Below are 21,045 nucleotides of genomic sequence, written 5' to 3'. Positions count from 1 at the left end.
AGCACATCACAGCGGGGGAAGCCACGAGTGATGTCACATAGTCATAGAACATAAAGTATTCACAGCTTTATCCACTCACTCTTTCTCTCTTATCTTCTAGGTCATTTACTCTGTCTTTGACATGCTCACAATTTCTCCTGTCAATAAATCCATCTCTTCTCCCCCTGCCTCTCTCTCTCATACTGTACATGCACATTCAGAATATCTCCCTCTATCAATAAATCTTTCTTTCTCCCTCTCAAATTGAAAATAAAAAAAGGTGCTATCTAGAACCGAAAAGGGTTCTTCGGCTGTCCCCATAGGGGAACCCTTTGAAAAACCCTGGTTGGTTCCAGATAGAACCTTTTTTACTTTGAATATGAGATAGAGAGAGAGAGGGAGATTTATTGATAGAGGGAGTATCACGCCCTGACCATAGAGAGCCCTTGTTTCTCTATGGTGTTTAGGTCAGAGCGTGACTAGGGGGGTGTTCTAGTCGTTGTATTTCTTTGTTGGTGGTTTTTGTATGGTTCCAAATTAGAGGCAGCTGGTAATCGTTGCCCCTAATTGGGGATCATATTTAAGTAGCTATTTTTCCCACCTGTGTTTGTGGGATATTGTTTTGTGTTTTGTGCATGTACCGTCACGTTTCGTTGTTCGTTTATCGATTTATTGTTTTTGCTTAAAGTTTCACTTTGGAATAAACATGTGGAACTCAACATCCGCTGCGCCTTGGTCCCGTTCTTACAACAACCAAGACCGAGAGACTCTAAATGTGTGTGTGCATGTGTATGACAATGAATGAGAGAGAGAGAGAGAAAAGGAGAGAGACACAGAGGGGGAGAAGATATTTATTGATAGGAGAGACTGCGAGTGAGTATGTGAAAGAGAGGGTTCTACCTGGAACCAAAAAAGGTTACCCTATGGGGGACAGCCGAATAACCCTTTTGGAACCCTATTTTCTAAGAGTGTGGCATGAACGACACACACACACACATCTCCCTTCCCCCTCCCAGTCCCACAGTTCCAGATGTGTTGAGTGTTTCTGCCCTGCAGCAGTCGAGTCTTAAAATACACTCCACCTACGCTTTCTACCACTGCGCCCCCCGCCTCTACGCATCACTTCCTGTTTCTCTCACTCTTCCCGCTCTGCTCCTCCCAACTGCCTGCCTGCCTTGGCACTCATCTACGTCACACATAATCACCACACAAAGAACATATCATATACACACACTCACATGAACTCATACACCCTGCACAGTCACACACACACACACACACACACACACACACACACACACACACACACACACACACACACACACACACACACACACACACACACACACACACACACACACACACACACACACACACACACACAGTCAGTCACTGTGCAAACTGTTAGGATTCATACATACTCATAGACTTACTCACATAAACACACATTCTGTTTCTATCTGTCACATATGTGCGCACACAGTCACCACTGTACAAAGAAGACAACACAGTCAGCATGGTGCAATGGCAAACACACACTGACACACTGTTACTATATCATAGTCACATTAACTCACATACTGTTACTATATCATAGTCATATTAACTCACATACTGTTACTATATCATAGTCATATTAACTCACATACTGTTACTATATCACAGTCATATTAACTCACATACTGTTACTATATCATAGTCATATTAACTCACATACTGTTACTATATCATAGTCACATAAACTCACATACTGTTACTATATCATAGTCACATTAACTCACATACTGTTACTATATCATAGTCATATTAACTCACATACTGTTACTATATCATAGTCACATAAACTCACATACTGTTACTATATCATAGTCATATTAACTCACATACTGTTACTATATCATAGTCATATTAACTCACATACTGTTACTATATCATAGTCACATAAACTCACATACTGTTACTATATCATAGTCACATAAACTCACATACTGTTAATATATCATAGTCATATTAACTCACATACTGTTACTATATCATAGTCATATTAACTCACATACTGTTACTATATCATAGTCATATTAACTCACATACTGTTACTATATCATAGTCATATTAACTCACATACTGTTACTATATCATAGTCATATTAACTCACATACTGTTACTATATCATAGTCATATTAACTCACATACTGTTACTATATCATAGTCATATTAACTCACATACTGTTACTATATCATAGTCATATTAACTCACATACTGTTACTATATCATAGTCATATTAACACACACTGACACACAGTCATCAGGGTGCTAAGAAGAGGAATGGTGAGTGGTAAAGCAATCATGACACACACACACACACACACACACACACACACACACACACACACACACACACACACACACACACACACACACACACACACACACACACACACACATACACACACACACACACACACACACACAATCCATGTATCAATTGTCTCAGCTTGAAAATCCTTCTTGAACCAGTCTCCTCCCCTTCATCTACACTGATTGAAGTGGATTTAACAAGTCACATCAATAAGGGATCATAGCTTTCACCTGGATTCACCTGCTCAGTCTGTCGTGGAAAGAGCAGGTGTTCTTAATGTTTTGTACACTCAGTGTAAATCACAGCATGCGTAATCCTTTTATGTTATCCATGAAAAGAAGGGCAGGGTGGGCGGTGTGATAAGGATGCACATCACATCCTGATGCGTACATCATCCCCTCCCTCACCCCAGAGATGAGACCACGCGCCACTGCAGATCTTAATATAGCCGTGGGCTGGCTGGGAGATAAAACACGTCACTGTCCACGCCTCTCCGTAGCATTACAACTGCACTTCACATCATCGTGGACATCTGAAGTGACACCATATTCCCTATATAGTCCAACACATGCTGATGTGGCTATAGTAGGCTTATAGTAGGCTTACATATTGTATAAGGATTTCAACCCATCCGTCATGGTAGTATGGCCTACTGATCTATAGAGATAAATAGGACATAGGCTCTAAAGAGTGCATTTTGTCAATGCACTGGGAGTTAGTTGGTCATGATGAATGATGATTTAGGATTGTTACACAATTTAGTGCCCTTGAGCAAACCAAATGGACGACTCCAGCTATTTATATATTACATAACTCCCATTAAACCTCATGTAACTGTCAGTTAAGGTTATGAGAGGAAGTGAATCAGAATTATGTCACAATCCACCGGATATTGGTGTGTGTGTGTGTGTGTGTGTGTGTGTGTGTGTGTGTGTGTGTGTGTGTGTGTGTGTGTGTGTGTGTGTGTGTGTGTGTGTGTGTGTGTGTGTGTGTGTGTGTGTGTGTGTGTGTGTGTGTGTGTGTGTGTGGCAGCGGCTCTACTTACTCTTGTTATAACCATCTGAGCCTGAGTAATGTGGACCTGGACCACATATTGGGAAATATCTGTGTGGTCCTGTGTTATCTGTCTGCTAACTCTATTTGCCCTAGATAAATGAGACGTGTGTGTGTGCAAGCTTTTCAATACTATTAGGAGAGAGAGAAATAGAACAACAGATCAACAACTAAATACAGTTTTAGAATGTTTATTACAACTCTGATATAAAGATCATAGTCATGAGGTCATAGTAAAAAAATATATTTTTCTATATATAAAAATAGCTTATTTCACAGTTCATACAACCTTTCATGTAGGCTACTTCTCTGTAGTTATTATCACATTTGCATTGTCAGTGCAGTATATTGAACAGGTGAGACTGGTGTCACTACTAAACATTGGTTATATGTTACTATGCCATTTGACATTTAAACCTGGATTTAAACTGTATGTTGAGCACCATTTCAGTACAGTCTCTGGCACAATCCCATTCGTAGTCATTGATCAAAGTCCAGTGGGTGAATGTGTGCCCTCCCCCGGTTGTTTTTATAGTTTTACCCAGCAGAGTGGGTTATTTCCCGGTGTGTCTCTGTGTGTTGACCGTTGACACGTCAACTTTAAACATCTGGTATCCGTTTCGTGCTTTATGAGTCATCCCTCCACGAGCTATGCGTCAGGAACTGACTGCCCTGGAACTTTTCCACCGAAACACTTTTTCTGTCTCTGAGTTTCACCACTTCCTCAAACTTTCCAAACACAGTCACTGAGATCTGGTCGAGTCTGGTCTCGTTCTAGTTTGTGAGTTGCTCGTGTTCTCTCTCTGTTTCTTCTTTCTCTTGTTCTCGTCGAGCCACGGCTGAGACTCAGTTCTAGGGTGTAGCCTAACCTGGTCGCCGTGAGGCCGGAGACATCGCACCCTGGCCCCGATAATCCCATTGTCCCGCGGGCTCGCCAATGTAGGTCAACTTCCTCCTGACCCGTCCCATCCTTTAAACCTGGATTTAAACCGGCCTCTCCACCGGTTACCGGAGGTTAAGATCAGTTCGATCATAGCCTATCAACAACAAAGCTCCATTCAGAGCCGTTTTCACAGTTTAGAATGCTGCAATGGCCCGGTTTGAGTTTAGGGACAGGGTGGTGAAAGCGTCCCCGGCGCGGCAGCAGGTCCTTCGGCCGGTTCTAAGCACCCTCTCCTCCCCCAGCTCCAGTGAAAGTCTCGCCCTCTTGCTGGGGAGGAAATCGGGCGCGACGGACGCCTTCCCACGGCGTTTCCTGGAATGCCTGTCTGGGCTCACAGGGCTCCGGTTCTCTTTGTCCTCTACCGTCTCCTTCCCAATAAATGTCCTGGTCTTGCATGCGCCCTGAGCGGCATCAGAGTCACTAGACATGGGCTCCTGGATAGTTGGGGTCAGCGGCGACTCAGGCTCGACCTGTGACACCTCCACCTCGTCTTGTTCCCCACTGGCAGTAGTATCCATCGCACCCTCCTCTGGTGTGACCTGGACCAGGTGTGCGGTTCCCAGCTCCTCTCTCTCCTTGGCCAGGCAGGCGGAGTGGTACAGGTCCCGGGCGGAACGCATGACCACGGAGAGCAGCAGGCTCCGGTGTAGCCTCATACCTCCTCGCTGTGCTCGGGAGGCGTACAGTTTACTAATGGACACTGCCATGATCCGTTTGGCTTCAGCGCTCACGTCCATAGTTCCTCTTCTTGGTAGATAACCGTAAATTACGCACTGTTCGGTTGACGGTTGGAACAATAACTTAGAGCGTCAAGCTTTAGAATACTATTCGATACTATTCATACAATAGTATTCTATCTATAAATGAATCTGTACTTGTGTGTTGAGTTCTTCCTTAGTTTACAACCGTCACCAGCTGGTGTACAACACGATAATGAGAAGTCCAGAGTAACAGGGCGGTGTTATATTTCCACTCTGACGTAATGAGGCTCGAGCTGCTTCATTCCTCCTTGGTGACAGGATAAACACGCCCTGCCCTTCCTGCTCAGGCTTAGTTTCCTGCAGTAGATACCATATGGCTGTCTACCTTGCAGCATTACATGTATGTAACCTAGGCTACCTCCTACTGTAGCAACCGGTTATAAGTAAGCGTTTCACGGTATAGTCTACACCTGTTGTATTCGGCGCATGTGACAAATAACATTTGATTCGATGTTTTACCTGTGTTGTTGGAAACGCAGAGATCAATTTGCTGTTTGGGATTTCAAGAACCTCAATTAAAATAACAAGATGTTATTCTAGTAAATTCGTTGTAATAATAATATAACAGACTACCTGTGTTGTTGGAAACACAGCTAGCCTATTTCATCACCAACATGCTGCTTGAGACTTCAAGCAACTCAAAATCAAAGTAAATAACATATAACCTGTCTATTCATATAGAATACGATTTTATTATCGTCAATTTATATGAAGCTGACATCAAATAGAATATAATAGAATTGAATAGACTTCATTAATTGTTGTCAGTGCAGCAACATAAAAACAGATAGTGATCCTACAGTAGAAAACAACACCATCAAATGTCCCTAATATTCCAAACATATTCCTCTGTTCCCTTTTAGAGGACTATTGTTGTTGTTTTTCTATCAAACCCTGCAACATGTATCAAGGTTCAGCTACACTATAATTAGTAATTCTCAGAAGTCTGTGGGCGGTAAAATATGTAGCTGTCTCCGTGTTTCCAGGGAGTTTCTGTTTGTTTTGTTTTTTCTCCCTCTCTATATTTTTTCTATCTAACGTCACCCTCAAACATCCATATATGGGCCATCCGCCCTGGCTGTGAGTTCCCCAGGGGCGCGCAGTGGAAAAGCCATGACGTGAACGCGCAGCCACGTAACCGCAGCGCACAGCGGCACTTCCCCCATCTAGCCCCAGCGTTCATCAACGCACAGCGGCAGCATCGCAGCCGTATCGTCATCGCCACAGCTTCCAAATATGGAATTGTCACCGGTACAACAGCACAGCGCCAGTACATTGCGCGTCGGGGCTGGTTGCTTGCAGATGTACTTGGTTTACTAGGAAGAGGCACGATTGAGGTTAAACAGCAGCTGTCAGTCTAGTTTCTAGAGCTGCGATAAGAGGTCATAACGTCTATAAATAGAACTCGGGGGAAATCTGTGACTCAGTAAACTCCAATCTATTATTTGTTCTCTAACTGTTGCCTGTCTGTGTGACTGTTCCTTTGTTCGCCTATTGCTTTCATTCTTCTAATTGGATTCAAGTACTAATGTGGGCTGTGTGGGATAGTCTCGTGCCCTTCTGAACCGTGATACGACTCACTGTACACTTAATAGAATTACCCATCTCTATGGCACACACATTCTATTATACTCCGAGGTGGAAATGGAAAAAGTAACTCTGGGAACCCAGCAATGTAGCCTAATAAAATCCTTGAATGCACCTGAAAAAGCTAATTTCACATGTTAGAATGATTTCACTCCCAGACCTGGTTCGGGTTTCCCCCACCTCTGCTTGTAGGTAGGCCTATAGATGTGTAATAATATATTATAGACATAGTCTGTTCCACTAAAGACTTGTTCTAACTTGTCATTCCCCAAAACAAGACATTTTGATCATCCAGTGAGTTAGTCAGTGTTCATGTCAAGTGATAATTTCTCCATTGGACTTGGATCCAGCAAGGTGCCAGCCCAGAAGTGTGTGTGTGTGTGTGTGTGTGTGTGTGTGTGTGTGTGTGTGTGTGTGTGTGTGTGTGTGTGTGTGTGTGTGTGTGTGTGTGTGTGTGCGTGTGCGTGCGTGTGCATGTGTGTGCGTGCGTTTGTTTGTGTGTCTAGTGGACTTGGATCCAGCAAGGTGCCAGTCCAGAAGTGTGTGTGTGTGTGTGCGTGTGCGTGCGTGTGCATGTGTGTGCGTGCGTGTGTTTGTGTGTCTAGTGGACTTGGATCCAGCAAGGTGCCAGTCCAGAAGACCCAAGAATAAACATTTGTCAGAATAACCATTTAACTGTGTCAAGATTTCCATCCCACTGCATGTAAAAATAGTCTGCTATGTGTGCGTTGTGAATGGCACCCTATTCCCTATAGTGCACTACTATAGGTCCTGATCAAAAGTAGTGCACTATATAGGGAATAGGGCACAATTTGAGACAAAGACATTTAATGTTTTCCGGCCTTAGTGCATTCCATCCACTGAGTGAGTGATGGCTTATGTTTGACGTGCAATGTGTGTGCGTGTGTGTGACGTTTGAGATCTGTGAATTTTCACAGTGTAAAAGGGGGAGGAAAGGGGAGGAGGGGGGAGAAAGAGAGGAAACAGGACAGAGACAGAGACAGAAAGGAAGGGAGGGAACGGGGTGTGCGAGAGGAAGAGAAAATATAATGGACAGGGCAAAGGGGAAGGGGAGGAGTCAGAACAGAGGGCAAAGGGGAAGGGGAGGAGTCAGAACAGAGGGTATGAGAGACAGACCCTGAGGAAAGGGAGGGATAGGTAGAGAGAGAGAGAGATGTATGATCATATGTATGACCATATGGCAAATGAATGACCATATTAGAGTAACATATGTTCCTCAGATTACACAGACCCACAAAGAATTTGAAAAAACAAATCAAATTTTGATAAACTCCCATGGCTATTAGGTGAAATACCACAGTGTGCCATCACAGCAGCAATACTTGTGACCTGTTGCCACAAGAAAAGGGCAACCAGTGAAGAACAAACACCATTGTAAATACAATCCATATTTATGTTTATTTATTTTTCCTTTTGTACTCTAACTATTTGTACGTCATTAAAACACTGTACATAGCCATATTCCTTTGAGACTTTTGTGAGTGTAATGTTTACTGTTAATTTCTGATTGTTCATTTCTATTTTGTTTTGTTTTATCTATTTCACTTGCTTTGGCAATGCCAACATATGTTTCCTATGCCAATAAAGCCCTTTGAATTAAATTGAGAGAGAGAGAACGATTGGAATGTGGGGGTAGAGGTGTTGGACTCAACACATTTTGGCTCAGTCAGAGAGCTTGGCTCTTTCATAGACAAGTCTGTCATTGGCCAATTCTTACACAATGTCCCTCCTGTCAGCAATACAATTTAAAGGTCCAATGCAGCTGTTTTTATCTCAATATCAAATCATCTCTGGGTAACGATCCAGTGCCTTACTGTGAATATTTTCAATTACAATGGTCAAAAACAAACACAAATAGCTTCTTAGCAAATATCAATTTCTCAAGCAAGAATATTGCTAGGACTGTCTGGGAGTGGTCTGAGTGGGGAAGGGGGAACTGAAAAGTAGCTGTTATTGGCAGAGAGTTTTGGAACTCTCTTTGTTATTGGTCTATTAACTAATTTACCGCATGGTGATGTCACCAGGTAGGCCATAACTCCATCCCACCCAAACAGGCTGACATTTCAGGCAGTCTTTTCAAACAGCTCTCACTCTAAAAGTGCATTATCACAATTTTCACAGTATAATTACAACCACATATTGTGAAAATATATATAAAACATAGTAAAATCACGCTTTTGACTGCACTGGGCCTTTAAATGAAATAAAAGTATGTTATTGTTAGGATACCACTATTCCTGAAAGAATGTGTTTCCTCATTAAGCAATTGTTAATTCTCTGTGATGAGGTGGACTAGCATAGAGCAGGGCATGCATGAATGACAAGCTAATATTTCTGTGTTGTTCAATATGTATAAATACTACAGTACTGCACTACACTTTTTGGAGCAGGTGTATACATGCAACTGTAAAGGGCATGCATCCTTTATTCAGGGGATGCCTGGATTTAGGAGCACTTAACCAATAAGTCATGCTGTTCTATTCTATTCTGAGTGAATATATAATATGCATTTACATCTCTGTTATATCATTACAAAAGCAGATATGTACAATCCTGACTGTCTAGCTTTGACACAGTACCAAATGACAGTACAGTCCATGGCCACATGACAGCGGAGCTACGTAGAGGAGCTCGGTGCATCGTGCTGGCGTCCTGCTTCGGGGCTCCAGCGCGCATGCGTCAGGTTTGGCGTTGAAGTATCCAATATGTCGCTGGAAGATCCGTTCTTCGTAGTCAAGGGGTAAGGAAGGGTTTCTAAATGAACTGTCAACCAACTTCTATACCGTTTACTTACAGGACAAGTTGAATGTATATGACGTTTGGGGTAGTTTCGTTTGATAACGTGGCGTTTAGAAGTTATCACCCTGTCTGTGGCAAGCTAATTTGTTAGCTAATGCTACAGGCTAGATTCTCAATCAACGTGCGGGTTGAGGTTGACATTAAGGTAGCGACTTCGCGTTGGGGTGTCGTTGAAATCTAGTCTTCGTGTCAAAAGGATTTCTTGAAAGTTGGGTTGCCAGTTTGGCTCTATTGCAACGGGGCAGTTGACGGGGTGTTGTGAAATTGACAGGGATGTGCGGAGTGTCCACACAGATTTGTTTGGGTCAAGTTAGGGCGTTACTTCTCCGCGTTACCTAGAAACTTAGGCTAACGTTACATGCGGTGTTAGAAGCGTTGATGGCACGTGTATTTGTTTGTGTTTTTGTGTGTGAGAGATTGTTGTGTCTTGAGTAGAGGGCATGCAGCTTCGCCAGCTTGCGACATTTGTGTCATCAACCACATAGCTAAACTTGGGATCAGTGAATAGATACTGTAATGAAACAGGCAGGGAGCAGGTCTCGAACCTTCGACCTCCTAGCCCGAGGTCCGGCGCGCTATCGACTGGGCTGCAAAAGCATGCTCAAGCGGCGAGTCGATTTCCGCGCTTATAAACCCAGGGTCGTTACAATACATTGCAGTATCAAATAACATGTTATTAGTCACGTGCGCCGAATACAACAGGTGTAGTAGACCTTACAGTGAAATGCTTACTTACGAGCCCCTAACCAACAATGCAGTTAATATTTTTTTACCAGTAAGAGTAAGAAATAAAAGTAACAAGTAATTAAAGAACAGCAGTAAAATAACAACGAGACTATACACAGGGGGTTACTGGTACAATGTGCGGGAGTACTGGTTAGTTGAGGTAATATGTACATTTAGGTAGAGTTTTTAAAGTGACTATGCGTAGATGATAACAACAGAGAGTAGCAGCGGTGTAAAAAGGGGGGGGGGGGGGGTAGTCTGGGTATCCATTTGGTTAGATGTTCAGGAGTCTTATGGCTTGGGGGTAGAAGCTGTTTAGAAGCCTCTTGGACCTAGACTTGGCGCTCCGGTACTGCTTGCCGTGCAGTAGCAGAGAGAACAGTCTATGACTAGGGTGGCTGGAGTCTTTGCCAATTTTTTGGGTCTACCTCTGACACCGCCTGGTGTAGAGGTCCTGGATGGCAGGAAGCTTGGCCTCAGTGATGTACTGGGCCATACGCTCTACCCTCTGTAGTGCCTTGCGGTCGGAGGCCGAGCAGTTGCTATACCAGGCAGTGATGCAACCAGTCACGATGCTCTCGATGGTGCAGCTGTAGAACCTTTTGATGATCTGAGGACCCATGCCAAATCTTTTCAGTCTTCTGAGGGGGAATAGGTTTTGTCGTGCCCACTAAACGACTGTCTTGGTGTGCTTGGACCATGTTAGATTGTTGGTGATGTGGACACCAAGGAACTTGAAGCTCTCAAGCTGCTCCACTACAGCCTCGTCGATGAGAATGGGGGTGTGCTCGGTCCTCTTTTTCCTGTAGTCCACAATCATCTCCTTTGTCTTGATCACGTTGAGGGAGAGGTTGTTGTCCTGACACCACACGGGCAGGTCTCTGACCTCCTCCCTATAGGCTGTCTCGTCATTGTCGGTGATCAGGCCTACCACTGTTGTGTCGTCTGCAAACTTAATGATGGTGTTGGAGTTGTGCCTGGCCGTGCAGTCGTGGGTGAACAGGGAGTACAGGACGGGACTGAGAACGCACCCCTGGGGGGCTCCAGTGTTGAGGATCAGCGTTGCGGATTTGTTGTTACCTACCCTTACCACCTGGGGGCTGCCGGTCAGGAAGTCCAGGATTCAGTTGCAGAGGGAGGTGTTCAGTCTCAGGGTCCATAGCTTATTGATGAGCTTTGAGGGCACTATGGTGTTGAATGCTGAGCTGTAGTCAATAAACAGCATTCTCACATAGGTGTTCCTTTTGTCCAGGTGGGAAAGGGCAATGTGGAGTGCAATAGAGATTGCATAATCTGTGGATCTGTTTGGGCGGTTTGCAAATTGGAGTGGGTCTAGGGTTTCTGGGATAATGGTGTTGATGTGAGCCATGACCAGTCTTTCAAAGCACTTCATGGCTACAGGCGTGAGTGCTACGGGTCAATAGTCATTTAGGCAGGTTACATTAGTGCTCTTGGGCACAGGGACTATGGTGGTCTGCTTAAAACATGTTGGTATAAAAGACTCGGACAGGGAGCGGTTGCTACATTGTTGTAGCTAACATAGTTAAATATAACAAAGCATTTTTCACTGTCTCTTTAACAAGGTCTTGTTTAAAGTGTGTGTCAGGGAAATGCAGAAAAGGCCTTGTTAAAAGTGTGTGATGTGTATTTTTATGATGTGTGTCTAACCCAGGGCTCCAACTCTGTTCCTGTAGAGCTACCATCCTGTAAATGATCATTCCAAGCCTAATCTAGCGCACCTGGGATTCTAATAATTAGCTGGTTTATAAGATGAATCAGGTTAGTTACAACTGGGATTCGAGTGAAAACCTACACAAGGTTAGCTCTCCAGGAAAAGGGTTGGCGAGCCCTGATCTTTTATATGTATATATTTAACCTTTCTTTAACTAGGCAAGTCAGTTAATTAAGAACAAATTGTTATTTACAATGACGGCCTACACTGGCCAAACCCGGACAACGCTGGGCCAACCTATGGGACTCCCAATCACGGCCGGTTGTGATACAGCCTGATCTAACCGGTGTGTGTTGTCTCAGGGAGGTCCAGAAGGCGTTGTCTCGTGCCAGGAGCCTTTACGAACGCTGGGAGGAGCTTCTGGAGGAGGGCACTCAGGTACACACACACACACACACACTGGACACACACGCCTCTTAACTTAACTGCATTTCTACTGGAATGTGTGCAGCCACAGCATGTAAAACAACAGCTTGGAATGTGTGCAGCCACAGCATGTAAAACAACAGCTTGGAATGTGTGCAGCCACAGCATGTAAAACAACAGCTTGGAATGTGTGCAGCCACAGCATGTAAAACAACAGCTTGGAATGTGTGCAGCCACAGCATGTAAAACAACAGCTTGGAATGTGTGCAGCCACAGCATGTAAAACAACAGCTTGGAATGTGTGCAGCCACAGCATGTAAAACAACAGCTTGGAATGTGTGCAGCCACAGCATGTATAAAAACAGCGTGGAATGTGTGCAGCCTCAGCATGTAAACAACAGCTTGGAATGTGTGCAGCCACAGCATGTATAACAGCAGCTTGGAATGTGTGCAGCCACAGCATGTAAAACAACAGCTTGGAATGTGTGCAGCCACAGCATGTAAAACAACAGCTTGGAATGTGTGCAGCCACAGCATGTAAAACAACAGCTTGGAATGTGTGCAGCCACAGCATGTATAACAACAGCTTGGAATGTGTGCAGCCACAGCATGTAAAACAACAGCTTGGAATGTGTGCAGCCACAGCATGTATAAAAACAGCTTGGAATGTGTGCAGCCACAGCATGTAAAACACCAGCTTGGAATGTGTGCAGCCACAGCATGTATAACAACAGGTTGGAATGTGTGCAGCCACAGCATGTAAAACAACAGCTTGGAATGTGTGCAGCCACAGCATGTAAAATAACAGCTTGTCATCATCAATCTCTGACTTACTAGTGTAGCCTGTACAGTCCCTACCTACCTGATATGTACTCTTACTGTTCTCTGTAACTCTATCTATAATGTACAGGTGAGCATTGACTTTTCACTGTGTTCCGTCTCATGTTTGACATGCCTAAATGTTTTTTTTGTTTGTTGTGCAGGTGAGCAAAGATGAGCTGGACTGGAGCACCAATGAACTGAGGAACTGTCTCAGAGCCATAGACTGGGACCTGGAGGACCTGAGTGAAACCATCAGTATCTTTTTCTGTCTTTATAAACACAACGCTTACACACACAGAGAGAACGGGGGAAATGAATGAAAGATGACAGAGTATGCTATATGAGGGCACTTCCATGTAAATGGACCAATGAGCACCAACGTCAAGTTCATAGGATCACATCGAATGTTATTTGTCACGTGCTGAGTACAACAGGTGTAGACCTTACTGTGAAATGTTTACTACAAGCCCTTAGCCCTTAACCAACAATGCAGTTCAAGAAATGGAGTTAAGAAAATACACTGCTCAAAAAAATAAAGGGAACACTAAAATAACACATCCTAGATCTGAATGAATGAAATATTCTTATTAATTACTTTTTTCTTTACATAGTTGAATGTGCTGACAACAAAATCACACAAATTATCAATGGAAATCAAATTTATCAACCCATGGAGGTCTGGATTTGGAGTCACACTCAAAATTAAAATGGAAAACCACACTACAGGCTGATCCAACTTTGATGTAATGTCCTTAAAACAAGTCAAAATGAAGCTCAGTAGTGTGTGTGGCCTCCACGTGCCTGTATGACCTCCCTACAACGCCTGGGCATGCTCCTGATGAGGTGGCGGATGGTCTCCTGAGGGATCTCCTCCCAGACCTGGACTAAAGCATCCGCCAACTCCTGGACAGTCTGTGGTGCAACGTGGCGTTGGTGGATGGAGCGAGACATGATGTCCCAGATGTGGTCAATTGGATTCAGGTCTGGGGAACGGGCGGGCCAGTCCATAGCATCAATGCCTTCCTCTTGCAGGAACTGCTGACACACTCCAGCCACATGAGGTTTAGCATTGTCTTGCATTAGGAGGAACCCAGGGCCAACCGCACCAGCATATGGTCTCACAAGGGGTCTGAGGATCTCATCTCGGTACCTAATGGCAGTCAGGCTACCTCTGGCGAGCACATGGAGGGCTGTGCGGCCCCCCCAAAGAAATGCCACCCCACACCATGACTGACCCACCGCCAAACCGGTCATGCTGGAGGATGTTGCAGGCAGAAGAACATTCTCCACGGCGTCTCCAGACTCTGTCACGTCTGTCACATGTGCTCAGTGTGAACCTGCTTTCATCTGTGAAGAGCACAGGGCGCCAGTGGCGAATTTGCCAATCTTGGTGTTCTCTGGCAAATGCCAAACGTCCTGCATGGTGTTGGGCTGTAAGCACAACCCCCACCTGTGGATATCGGGCCCTCATACCACCCTCGTGGAGTCTGTTTCTGACCGTTTGAGCAGACACATGCACATTTGTGGCCTGCTGGAGGTCATTTTCGCAGGGCGCTGGCAGTGCACCTCCTTGCACAAAGGCGGAGGTAGCGGTCCTGCTGCTGGGTTGTTGCCCTCCTACGGCCTCCTCCACGTCTCCTGATGTACTGGCCTGTCTCCTGGTAGCGCCTCCATGCTCTGGACACTACGCTGACAGACACAGCAAACCTTCTTGCCACAGCTCGCATTGATGTGCCATCCTGGATGAGCTGCACTACCTGAGCCACTTGTGTGGGTTTTAGACTCCGTCTCATGCTACCACTAGAGTGAAAGCACCGCCAGCATTCAAAAGTGCCCAAAACATCAGCCAGGAAGCATAGGAACTGAGAAGTGGTCTGTGGTCACCACCTGCAGAACCACTCCTTTATTGGGGGTGTCTTGCTAATTGCCTGTAATTTCTACCTTTTGTCTATTCCATTTGCACAACAGCATGTGAAATTTATTGTCAATCAGTGTTGCTTCCTAAGTGGACAGTTTGATTTCACAGAAGTGTGATTGACTTGGAGTTACATTGTGTTGTTTAAGTGTTCCCTTTATTTTTTTGAGCAGTGTATATATATATACACACACACAAACTGGCCCAAAGACCAACTGAGTCCTAGACTATGATATCTGGAGCAGGACAGCTGATATGAATGAGGTGTGTGTGTGTAGAGCGTAGGCCTCTGTGTGTGTGTAGAGCGTAGGCCTCTGTGTGTGTGTGTAGAGTGTAGGCCTCTGTGTGTGTGTGTAGAGCGTAGGCCTCTGTGTGTGTGTGTAGAGCGTAGGCCTCTGTGTGTGTGTGTAGAGCGTAGGCCTCTGTGTGTGTGTGTGTAGAGCGTAGGCCTCTGTGTGTGTGTGTGTAGAGCGTAGGCCTCTGTGTGTGTGTGTGTGTAGAGCGTAGGCCTCTGTGTGTGTGTGTGTGTAGAGCGTAGGCCTCTGTGTGTGTGTGTGTGTAGAGCGTAGGCCTCTGTGTGTGTGTGTAGAGCGTAGGCCTCTGTGTGTGTGTGTGTAGAGCGTAGGCCTCTGTGTGTGTGTGTGTAGAGCGTAGGCCTCTGTGTGTGTGTGTGTGTAGAGCGTAGGCCTCTGTGTGTGTGTGTGTGTAGAGCGTAGGCCTCTGTGTGTGTGTGTGTGTAGAGCGTAGGCCTCTGTGTGTGTGTGTGTGTAGAGCGTAGGCCTCTGTGTGTGTGTGTGTGTAGAGCGTAGGCCTCTGTGTGTGTGTGTGTGTGTAGAGCGTAGGCCTCTGTGTGTGTGTGTGTAGAGCGTAGGCCTCTGTGTGTGTGTGTGTGTGTAGAGCGTAGGCCTCTGTGTGTGTGTGTGTGTAGAGCGTAGGCCTCTGTGTGTGTGTGTGTGTAGAGCGTAGGCCTGTGTGTGTGTGTGTAGAGCGTAGGCCTGTGTGTGTGTGTGTGTGTAGAGCGTAGGCCTGTGTGTGTGTGTGTGTAGTGCGTAGGCCTGTGTGTGTGTAGAGGCTAGGCCTGTGTGTGTGTGTAGAGCGTAGGCCTGTGTGTATAGTTACAGGTGTTCAAAAACAAATCTCTTGAGTCCAAAGGGGGGCACTGCCTGCTGTACTCGGCAGAACCACATTCCTAACAATTTCTGAGGAGAACCCTGAGATCTGTGTGTGCTGAGCCTTGACCCTCTCCCAGGTATCGTTGAGTCCAACCCGGGGAAGTTCCGCCTGGGGGAGAATGAGCTGCAGGAGAGGAGAGACTTTGTGGAGCGGACACGGCAGGCCGTACAGGTAACACTGTGTAGTATCACTACCTGTCTGTCACCGGCAGGTAGCCTAGTGGTTTGAGATGGGGGGAGGGGGGGGGGGGGGCAGGTAGCCTAGTGGTTAGAGCGTTGGGCCAGTAACCGAAAGATTGCTGAATTGAATCCCCGAGCTGACAAGGAAAAAAATCTGTGGTTCTGCCCCTGAGCAAGGCAGTAAACCCACTGTTCCCTGGGCGCCGAAGACGTGGATGTCGATGAAGGCAGCCCCCCGCACCTCTCTGATTCAGAGGGGTTGGGTTAAATGTGGAAGACACATTTCAGTTGAATGTATTCAGTTGTACAACTGACTAGGTATACCCCTTTCCCTTTCCCTACCTCTATAACTGAAAAGAAAAGGAGATTTCTACAGCTACATTTGATTGGATGAAATCTACGGTGTGTAATCTGTCGCTACTGTAGCTAACGCTGTGTGTTGTTGTCGCTACTGTAGCTAACACTGTGTTGTTGTAGCTACTGTAGCTAACACTGTGTGTTGTTGTCGCTACTGTAGCTAACACTGTGTGTTGTTGTCGCTACTGTAGCTAACACTGTGTGTTGTTGTCGCTACTGTAGCTAACACTGTGTGTTGTTGTCGCTACTGTAGCTAACGCTGTGTGTTGTTGTCGCTACTGTAGCTAACGCTGTGTGTTGTTGTCGCTACTGTAGCTAACGCTGTGTGTTGTTGTCGCTACTGTAGCTAACGCTGTGTGTTGTTGTCGCTACTGTAGCTAACGCTGTGTTGTTGTCGCTACTGTAGCTAACGCTGTGTTGTTGTAGCTACTGTAGCTAACACTGTGTGTTGTTGTCGCTACTGTAGCTAACACTGTGTGTTGTTGTCGCTACTGTAGCTAACACTGTGTGTTGTTGTCGCTACTGTAGCTAACGCTGTGTGTTGTTGTCGCTACTGTAGCTAACGCTGTGTGTTGTTGTAGCTACTGTAGCTAACGCTGTGTGTTGTTGTAGCTACTGTAGCTAACACTGTGTGTTGTTGTAGCTAACACTGTGTGTTGTTGTCGCTACTGTAGCTAACACTGTGTGTTGTTGTCGCTACTGTAGCTAACGCTGTGTGTTGTTGTCGCTACTGTAGCTAACGCTGTGTGTTGTTGTCGCTACTGTAGCTAACGCTGTGTGTTGTTGTCGCTACTGTAGCTAACGCTGTGTGTTGTTGTCGCTACTGTAGCTAACGCTGTGTGTTGTTGTCGCTACTGTAGCTAACGCTGTGTTGTTGTAGCTACTGTAGCTAACACTGTGTGTTGTTGTCGCTACTGTAGCTAACACTGTGTGTTGTTGTCGCTACTGTAGCTAACGCTGTGTGTTGTTGTCGCTACTGTAGCTAACGCTGTGTGTTGTTGTCGCTACTGTAGCTAACGCTGTGTGTTGTTGTAGCTACTGTAGCTAACGCTGTGTGTTGTTGTCGCTACTGTAGCTAACGCTGTGTGTTGGTGTCGCTACTGTAGCTAACGCTGTGTGTTGTTGTAGCTACTGTAGCTAACACTGTGTGTTGTTGTAGCTAACACTGTGTGTTGTTGTAGCTACTGTAGCTAACGCTGTGTGTTGTTGTCGCTACTGTAGCAAACGCTGTGTGTTGTTGTCGCTACTGTAGCTAACACTGTGTGTTGTTGTCGCTACTGTAGCTAACGCTGTGTGTTGTTGTCGCTACTGTAGCTAACGCTGTGTGTTGTTGTAGCTACTGTAGCTAACACTGTGTGTTGTTGTAGCTAACACTGTGTGTTGTTGTAGCTACTGTAGCTAACGCTGTGTGTTGTTGTCGCTACTGTAGCTAACGCTGTGTGTTGTTGTAGCTACTGTAGCTAACACTGTGTGTTGTTGTAGCTAACACTGTGTGTTGTTGTCGCTACTGTAGCTAACGCTGTGTGTTGTAGCTACTGTAGCTAACGCTGTGTGTTGTTGTCGCTACTGTAGCTAACGCTGTGTGTTGTTGTAGCTACTGTAGCTAACACTGTGTGTTGTTGTAGCTAACACTGTGTGTTGTTGTCGCTACTGTAGCTAACACTGTGTGTTGTTGTCGCTACTGTAGCTGACACTGTGTGTTGTTGTCGCTACTGTAGCTGACACTGTGTGTTGTGTGTAGGAGATGAAGGAGCAACTCTCCAGTCCCTCTGTTGTGGCCCAGGCAGAGAAGAAGAACAGACAGGTTGGTTTGCCTGTCTACACACTATTTCTCTCACTCTCTCTCTCTTAAGCTACACACCTTTATTTTGATACACGTTGACTTATGCAGGCATTTCCTCTGTCTCACACGTTGTAACATCAGTTGGTGTCTGTCTATCTCAGGCTCTGATGGGTGCCTCTGGGCAGGACAGGTCTGATGGTCTGGAGTCTCACCTGGTGTCAACCAACTCCAGATACATCCAGGATCAACAGGAACAACAGCAGGTAGATTGGAGGGAAGAGGGTCAGCGGGAAGGTTTCTGTGTCTCCTTGATATACAAGGAACAAGATGGTGGTTCATGTGATGATGGTTTAGGGCTGCGGTGTGGACATGAAGCTACGGTTGGGGTTAGGAGGATGATGATGATGAAGGTGTTCTCCACAGTTGATCATGCAGGACCAGGATGAGCAGTTGGAGCTGGTGACAGGAAGCATCAGAGTACTGAAAGACATGTCAGGACGCATCGGAGATGAACTAGACCAGCAGGCTGTGTGAGTGTACACACACACACACACACACACATTTGGTGGTGAGGGTCAAGGGAAGGGAAGGGAATAGGGGTTGGAACCTCTCCACCTGCTACCCTTAAGGGACCACACCTCCCTCCCTCTTCCACTGGTTATCCCGACTTAAATAGCTGCCTCGTGTGTGTGTGAGGAAAGGAGATACCTAGTCAGTTGTACAACAGAATACATTCAACCGAAATGTCTCTTCCACATTTAACCCAACCCCTCTGAATCAGAGACGTTGCCTTTAATCGACGTCATCGGCGCCCGGGCAGCAGTTGTTGTTGAGAGTTAACCGCCTTGCTCCAGTGTATGTGTGTGCTTTTAAAGGGTTGAAGGAGCCTCTGTGTGTACTGAACGTTTACATGTGAATTCCATTGTTGTCATGTAATCTCACAGTGTACTTCCCATGCTGAGACGTGTGTATTTGAAGGGTTCAGTGAGTGTGTACTTTACGTGTGTTCATTGTTTGTGATTCTCCTGTATGTTCCAGTTTTTTAGGGGTGTTTTAGACAGTTTACAGTGTGTCTCGATGGTCTAAGTGTGTGTGTGTGTGTAAGCAGCAGGTAGCCTAGTGGTTAAGAGCGTTGGGCCAGTAACCAAACGATCACTGGTTTGAATCCCAGAGCCGACTAGGTGAAACATCTGTTTGTGCCCTTGAGCAAGGCACTTCACCCTAATTGCTCCTGTAAGTCACTCTGGATAAGAACATGAATGTGTGTCTAACACCTATTTTGTCCTGTATGTTCCAGAATGCTAGGAGATTTTGGAGAGGAGATGGACCAGACGGGTTCTAGGATGGACTCTGTCCTCAAGAAGATGGAGAAAGTCTCCCACATGACCAGCAGTGAGTTAACACACATACATACGCTCCATCTCTGTCAGTTCTTCTCTCTCTCTCTCACACAGACGACAAGTACAACACCATGTCACACCCCCTCTCTTTACCTTAATATCACTCTCTCTCTTCCTCTGTCTCCCTCTCTTTACCTTAATATCACTCTCTCTCTTCCTCTGTCTCCCTCTCTCTCTGTCTCCCTCTCTTTACCTTAATATCACTCTCTCTCTTCCTCTGTCTCCCCCTCTTTACCTTAATATCACTCTCTCTCTTCCTCTGTCTCCCTCCCTCTGTCTCCCTTTCTTTACCTTAATATCACACTCTATCTCTTCCTGTCTCCCTCTCTTTACCTTAATATCACTCTCTCTCTCTCTGTCTCCCTCTCTTTACCTTAATATCACTCTCTCTCTCTGTCTCCCTCTCTTTACCTTAATATCACTCTCTCTCTTCCTCTGTCTCCCTCCCTCTCTGTCTCCCTCTCTTTACCTTAATATCGCTCTCTCTCTTCCTCTGTCTCCCTCTCTTTACCTTAATATCACTCTCTCTCTCTCTCCCTCTCTTTACCTTAATATCACTCTCTCTCTTCCTCTGTCTCCCTCTCTCTCTGTCTCCCTCTCTTTACCTTAATATCACTCTCTCTCTTCCTCTGTCTCCCTCTCTTTACCTTAATATCACTCTCTCTCTTCCTCTGTCTCCCTCTCTCTCTGTCTCCCTCTCTTTACCTTAATATCACTCTCTCTCTTCCTCTGTCTCCCTCTCTTTACCTTAATATCACTCTCTCTCTTCCTCTGTCTCCCTCTCTCTCTGTCTCCCTCTCTTTACCTTAATATCACTCTCTCTCTTCCTCTGTCTCCCTCTCTCTCTGTCTCCCTCTCTTTACCTTAATATCACTCTCTCTCTTCCTCTGTCTCCCTCCCTCTCTGTCTCCCTCTCTTTACCTTAATATCACTCTCTCTTCCTCTGTCTCCCTCTCTTTACCTTAATATCACTCTCTCTCTTCCTCTGTCTCCCCCTCTTTACCTTAATATCACTCTCTCTCTTCCTCTGTCTCCCCCTCTTTACCTTAATATCACTCTCTCTCTTCCTCTGTCTCCCTCCCTCTGTCT

At 45.6% G+C, this 21,045-nt stretch overlaps 1 protein-coding gene and 1 pseudogene across 1 annotated transcript; one reads left to right on the top strand and one right to left on the bottom strand.

Moving 5' to 3' along the window:
• Positions 1 to 3,567: 3,567 nt before the first annotated feature.
• On the bottom strand, positions 3,568 to 5,289 carry LOC129839465 (immediate early response gene 2 protein-like). The gene has a single exon (XM_055906945.1). It carries the CDS (start codon positions 5,070 to 5,072, stop codon positions 4,470 to 4,472), a length of 603 nt encoding a protein of 200 aa, XP_055762920.1. The 5' UTR covers positions 5,073 to 5,289; the 3' UTR covers positions 3,568 to 4,469.
• Positions 5,290 to 9,294: 4,005 nt separating this feature from the next.
• Positions 9,295 to 20,256, top strand: LOC129839495 (syntaxin-10-like; annotated as a pseudogene).
• The last annotated feature ends 789 nt before the right edge of the window (positions 20,257 to 21,045 follow it).

Source organism: Salvelinus fontinalis, chromosome 40, assembly GCF_029448725.1.
Source record: "Salvelinus fontinalis isolate EN_2023a chromosome 40, ASM2944872v1, whole genome shotgun sequence".
In the NCBI taxonomy this organism is placed as follows: Eukaryota; Metazoa; Chordata; class Actinopteri; order Salmoniformes; family Salmonidae; genus Salvelinus; species Salvelinus fontinalis.
Note: the sequence above shows the minus strand (reverse complement) of the source record. Positions and strands in the feature narration are given on the sequence as shown.

What these genes read in the sequence shown, in the direction of transcription:
- LOC129839465 (XM_055906945.1), bottom strand. Translation starts at nt 5,072, where the DNA reads ATGGACGTGAGCGCTGAAGCCAAACGGATCATGGCAGTGTCCATTAGT.